We start from the raw sequence: 6,355 nt of genomic DNA, 5'->3' as shown, positions 1-6,355 counted from the left end.
GGAGTGCACATGGACAAGAATTTTCCTCCTATGATATGGCAATGTCGTTGTGCTAGATGCTTCCCCGAAACAGTGACATTTTTTCCACCATGCTTTCCACCCCCACGAGCAAAGTTTGAACCGTTCGTCACTCCCGGGACGGCTAAGCCATTGAGCCAATAAATGCGAGTTAACCAAAAGCATGGAGCATACACATACATGACCCGTAACTGTAAGAGAGCCCTCCCCATGAAACTCGATTGAATGCCGTCCGGGATGGAAATCAAATGACCCGTAGCTTTCATCGGTGTAATCAGTGATCACCGGCGACACGCGTTGGTGCCTCTCTTGTTGCTCGCGAGCTTGCTTGCCCAATGCAACCCCACACTCTATTTAACCTCACCACACACACTGCCCAAACGCACACACAAAAAATACTACAAAGTGTTGTGGAAGGGAAGAAGAAGGTGAGGAGAGGAGAGGAGAACCGGCGGCCTCCCCTCCGATCCCACCGCGCTTAAATGCGGTTTGTTTTTCCGTAGGCGCGCTGCCCGTTTACTCTTACAAAAGCCTCGCTCGCCCGCCTCACTCCTCTGCTCCAGCCAGCCAGCTACTCCCGGTAGCGCACCCACCCCGCCTGCCAGTGCCAGTGCCCAGCGCTAGCGGCCGGCGCGCGCGCCCACGCACCGGGACGTGAGGGCGGCCGAGGAGGAGCGGCCGGGCGGCAATGCACATTGCAACGTGCGTGTGGCAGGAGAAGGCGGCGGCCATGGGCGCGGCAGCCGGGGGCAGGGCCGGCGAGTGCAGGGTGTCGCTCGTCGCGCTGCTGGCCGCGGCGGGGCGCGCGCTCAACTGCGTGGTGAGCTTTGTGGTGTTCTCCTTCCTCGACGTGCTGGACATGGTGCTCTGCCTGGTGTACAAGGTGGTGGACTACGCCGTGGAGGCCGAGTGGAAGCCCTGCTACTGCTCGGCCGCGGCGCGCGAGGACGGCGGCGGCGGGGCAGGCGGCGCCGCGGGGGCGAAGGGGGCGCTGTCTTTCGTGGGCCCGCGGGCGGCGGCGGGGACGAAGGTGGTGCGGCTGTCGTCGTCGTCGGCCAACAAGATGCAGCTGGAGGACGTGTCGGACACGCTCTACGTGCGCGCCTCGCTGCTCTCGGACGCCACCCGGAAGCCGGGCCCCATCGCGCCGGCGCTGACGGTGAGCCCGGCCATCGCGGAGCTCATCCGCGGCAAGATCGACCGCGCGCCGCGCCCGCCGCGGCAGGCGCCCTGCTGGTCCGACTGCGACTGCAAGATGTGCCACTCGTGGAGCACCGGCTCGCGCGCCTCCCACCTCTACGTGCACGTGCAGGCCCCGCCGCCCCCTCCCCCCTCCGGGGCCGCCGAGCAGGAGGCGGTGCTGTTCATCCACGGCTTCATCTCCTCCTCCGTGTTCTGGACGGAGACGGTGTTCCCGGCGTTCAGCTCGGCGGCGCGCGGGCGGTACCGGATGTTCGCCGTGGACCTGCTGGGGTTCGGGCGGAGCCCCAAGCCGGCGGACTCGCTCTACACGCTGCGCGAGCACCTGGAGATGATCGAGCGCTCCGTGCTCCAGCGCTACCGCCTCAAGACCTTCCACGTCGTCGCGCACTCCCTCGGCTCCGTCCTCGCCCTCGCGCTCGCCGTCAAGTACCCCGGCGCCGTCAAGTCCCTCACGCTGCTCGCCCCGGTACGTACATACGTACCCCAGCCACCATGCGTGTGTGCCGGTGGCAGTGCCTGTGCCGTGTCCACCACCAGCCTAGCTAGCTGTTGCTGCTGCTGCGCATACGGAGTGCATGAACTTTGCCATGCATTTACTCGCCGAACTCCGGCTCCCCGGCCCTGCCGACCACCTCCCATTAATGGGCTGCCATAACACTTGAGTGGCCTGTGATCACATAACAATTGAAGTCGCTCACTCGGCATGCGAATCACCTGGCCTGCGCTAACTAACTCTGTGCACTTTGTAGTAAAAGTCCATCAACCGTGTCCGTTTTTACACGAACAAAAGTGTATGGTAGTAATAGTTTATGTTTGTAAAATGGTATGGTGGTGGTGCAGCCGTATTTCCCGGTGCCGGCGGAGGAGGCGGGGGCGGCGACGCAGTACGTGATGCGGCGGGTGGCGCCGCGGCGGGTGTGGCCGCCGATCGCGTTCGGGGCGTCGATGGCGTGCTGGTACGAGCACGTGAGCCGGACCATCTGCCTCACCATCTGCAGGCACCACCGGGTCTGGAACAGGCTCTTCAGGATCTTCACCAGAAACAGGTATGCCAACCGCCTCACCTCCTCCTACTCTCCTCCTGCATATATTATATTATTTTAACCTCACTTTACTATATAATATATTTATACAGCCCTCGTGTAGCATATTTTCTTCTCCTTCTTCTTTTTCCCGGCGGCACGACCAGTAGTCTATATATTTCCCAACCACCTGACCTGCCTGTCCTGGCCTGCATGTTCCTCGGCCGGTCCCGTGACAAGCGAGTCACGATAAGTAACTGCTGGATAGACGTACCCCACCCCACACACAAACGGTCACCGTGCGCACAGGGAACACACTCACGGGCAGTACAGTAAACTACCAAGTTGAACACGATCCTGCAGTTATGAATCTCCAGCTACTCCTCCTACCTAGTAAATTTTGAAATGAAATGAAAAACACATTTGCTTTGAAACGAAAACACTATGCTCTGGCCTCTGGCATTCAATTGGCGCGAGACCGGCGGATGAGCCACAGCTGTCGACCCCATTCATGGCGCCACGAGTCCCCCTCCGATCCCACGCGCCCTTTTTTCTGCATTCGTACGCACACTACACCCTCTTCTGCTGCAGGAACGCCCAGAATTTGATTTTAAAAAACGAAGCAGACAGGCTATGCGTGGAGACGACGGCGACGGCGACGGCGACGCCCGTGGGCTCGTATGGCCCAAGGGGATCGCTGTCGCCGCCGCGCGCCATCTTCTCCTTCCCTTAAATGATCGCCCCCAAATGTTGTTCGGTAGCAACAGTGGGTGCATGCCGCAGCGTTTGTTCGTCCGGTATTCATTAGCGCCCGACATTCCAGCTAATCCGTGTGTCAAGTCGTCGTGCAGCTGGCTAAGCTAAGCTAATCGCCCTGCCCGATGATGATGACGATCACCGTGGGTTTCCTCCGCGCGCGGCGATGGGCACAGTGGCCGTGGTACGTGGTGGCCTGGTGGGTGGGTGGGATCGTAGTACGTACGTGTGGTCGTGTGGAGGATGGATGCGTGCATGCATTCTTGGCTCGGGCGCGGCAGTCGTGCACGTAGGTGAGCGCTCGCCCGCGCAGCCGGCGCCTAGATTGGCGGTGGCTCACCACCCGGCCATAAAAGGGAGCCAGACGGGCCCGCAGGCCATGACCCGCACTTATGCGCCACGAAACAAGACGAGCCGCGGAAAAAGTCTTCGGCCGGTACACTCACCCACCACTGCTTAATCCTCATTTTTCTAGCTCCGTGGCACGTAGTAGTAGAATGTGACACTGTACTGTCCTCTCCCCTCTGTCCTCCTGTGTTTTCTGGTTGAGAAAAGTTCCTTCACTCCACGGAAAGAATATATGCTTCGTTTGCCTGTAAAAAAAAAAAGAAAAAGGGAGAAGAGTATGTGCGTCGTTACCCCAACGAGATTGTTAAATCTCAGTCGACCGAGAGTTAATCAAGTCTCAGTGGATGCTACATTCATGGATACCTAATCCTCCCGTCAAGAGAAGAAGCGGATACGCTAACTCTCCCCGTCGTCAAAAGAAAATCTGATATGCTAATTCGTTTTTGCTGTCTCGTCTCGGTCGCAACAGTATATAGTGCAGCGAAATATTTATGGTGGATTCGGTGCGTGGCCACGTACGTGCGTACGGGGCTGGGGTGCATGTCGTGCAGCTGTGCATGTGGGCGGGACGGGACGTATCGTCTGGACGACGGTGAGTGCCCAGCTAGCTAGCTGCTGCTGCCTTCAATGGCTTCGGTTGTGGAGTCGTGCGGTCGACCGATCGGTCGGTCGATGGGCGGACCTAACATGACAGAACTGCATATGTTGGCACACGAAAGGCCTCCTCCTCCCTTACCTTGTTTAGCCTAGCTAGTGGCTACATGGTGGACACTGCATGCATGCTTGCTTGCTGCTACGTACGCCCGTATTAATCAAGCGCTTGTACAATACAAGGTATTCATGACTTTGCACAGCTCACAACCACACGTTGCATGCTATATATCTTCATATACCTCTCGTTGTTTTGCCGAAGAAACATGTACCTCTCGTTGTCTCATCATGCACTTCTGTATACTGTACGTTATAAAAGATGGTGCGTGAGTCCCAAAGTCTTGTACGTATGATCATACGTATAATTGGCCGGCAACTGGCTAGCTAGGACGAACTGGTCACATGGCCGGCCTCATGACCCACTGTGCTTGCTTGCAATTCACCAATAACTGCTGAACCAGGGCAAATAATGCATACCCCCTCCTGCTGATGCGTGCTATACCACTCCACTGTACTGAAGGTAACCTGAAAGCTAGGGCAGTGGAGGCCAGTGTAGGGGCAATGAATGAATGAGCGTCCCACCCATATGCATGCATGCATGGCATGAATGGCATGACTGAGATCTAGGGAGTTAAGTTTGGCTCCAAGTCGCAATTTTTATTACTGGATTGCGCAAGTACACACGCATGATAGGATACTCCGGGCTGCTCCTACATGCAATGCATGGTCCAGCAGAAGCAATGCAAGTGGAGTGAGTGAGTGCAGCAGTAACGGGTTCCAGTTATGGTTGTATCACATGCTGCAGCCAGACGGCACCATGGCAGGCGATCGGTTGCGAGCACGGGGCAAAGCAAAGATTTTTCTTCTCGTTTTCCATTAGTGCCAGCGCTGTACCGTTGCTCGCCGGCACATGCACGGTGCATATACGGGTGTGAGTGGCAGAGAGGGCGAGTGAATGCCGGGCGCTAACTGAGTAACTGACGTGGATGGATGCTGCAGGATGCGGACGTTCCTGATCGAGGCGTTCATGTGCCACACCCACAACGCGGCGTGGCACACCCTGCACAACATCATGTGCCTCAGCGCCAGCAAGATGGGCGCCTACCTGGACGTGGTCGCCGGGCAGCTGAGCTGCAAGGTGGCCCTCTTCCACGGCCGCGACGACGAGCTGCTCCCCGTGGAGTGCACCCTCGCCGTCGGCGCCCGGGTGCCCCGCGCCCGCGTCACCGTCTACGACAACAAGGACCACATCACCATCGTCGTCGGCCAGGAGAAGCTCTTCGCCGCCGAGCTCGAGGCCATCTGGCGGAGCGCCGCCCAGGACTAGCTCCTTCATTCGCCAACTACCACATGTACAACCCTACTACTGCTACTACTACTTCAGCTACAGTGATCACCAGTCAGCAACAGTGCACAGGAGGAGGAAGAGAGGAGGAAATCAATGGCCCGTGAGAAAGATTGCAATAACGATTACCCTGAATGCAAGAGCAGATGCCAGGCCGAGTAGGAGGAGGATGGGACGTGGGAGAGCAACTCTGGCATATCCTTTCCAAGAACTATAAATACATACAGCTGTATCATTTCCATTTTCTCCTTCTTTTTTCTCCTTCTTCTCTTTTCTCCTTGGTAATTAATTAATTAATTAATGATAAAGTGTATGATTAATTGTTTGATTGGACCAGCTTGGCCAATGGTCGTCGTCGTCATCAACAGCCCCTCAATTGTAATATAATACTGTAGTATATATACTATGGACTGGAATGGACTCTTTCAAAGCGGAATTGATTAAGCTGCCGAAGTTGGTTTGATGATTTCATGTGATGGGACGGGTGCTTCGTGGTACTACTACACCTAGCGGAGCACATGAACATGGCCTGCGTTCTGTTGTGACAGGCACGGATTGCTCTGTCGGGGCCTGCTCGAATTTATTTCTGAATTGGGCGAGAGAGACCAACATCACAGTCCCATTGATCGCCACCGGCTTTGTCTGCCAGTGTCTGCCTCCCCGCAATGTGCTTTTTTTTTTTTTGAAAATGTCCAGCAGCAATTGCTGGCTATTTCATTGATTCATAGCAGGGAGTGTGCTCTCTTTTTCAATCCCCTCACTAAGGCTCTCCGGTATGCACCTACAGTGCTGTTTGATTTGTGACTAACTTTATCAAAGATTGTTACACTTAAGGTTAGGCAAGTTTAACCAATTTAGATGAACGTTTAGTTCAAGCCACACCTTACGTAAGTCAAACTAGGGCCCATATGACATACACACAAAAAAGTGGCAAGATTTCCTTAGACTTGCCAATTTATGGCTCTCATTTTGATAAACTAATTTTAGGTAAGCTTGGCAAAAATTTGTGGCA

General features: G+C 55.8%; 1 protein-coding gene across 2 annotated transcripts; it reads left to right on the top strand.

Annotated features, from left to right (window-relative positions):
• Positions 1–278: 278 nt before the first annotated feature.
• Positions 279–5,779, top strand: LOC123148935 (probable lysophospholipase BODYGUARD 1). Of its 2 annotated transcripts, XM_044568461.1 has the most exons (4): positions 283–481; positions 608–1,687; positions 2,062–2,267; positions 4,998–5,779. In XM_044568461.1, the coding sequence occupies exons 2-4, from the start codon at positions 707–709 to the stop codon at positions 5,323–5,325; spliced, it is 1,515 nt and encodes a 504-aa protein (XP_044424396.1). In that variant the 5' UTR covers positions 283–481; positions 608–706; the 3' UTR covers positions 5,326–5,779. The 2 variants fall into 2 exon arrangements, with proteins under 2 accessions (XP_044424395.1, XP_044424396.1); XM_044568460.1 differs by having other exon boundaries at positions 279–1,687.
• Positions 5,780–6,355: the final 576 nt, after the last annotated feature.

The sequence above is a fragment of the Triticum aestivum genome, chromosome 7A (genome assembly GCF_018294505.1).
Source record: "Triticum aestivum cultivar Chinese Spring chromosome 7A, IWGSC CS RefSeq v2.1, whole genome shotgun sequence".
NCBI classification, from domain to species: Eukaryota; Viridiplantae; Streptophyta; class Magnoliopsida; order Poales; family Poaceae; genus Triticum; species Triticum aestivum.
The sequence above is the reverse complement of the archived record's forward strand: the minus strand, read 5'-3'. Positions and strand labels throughout refer to the sequence as shown.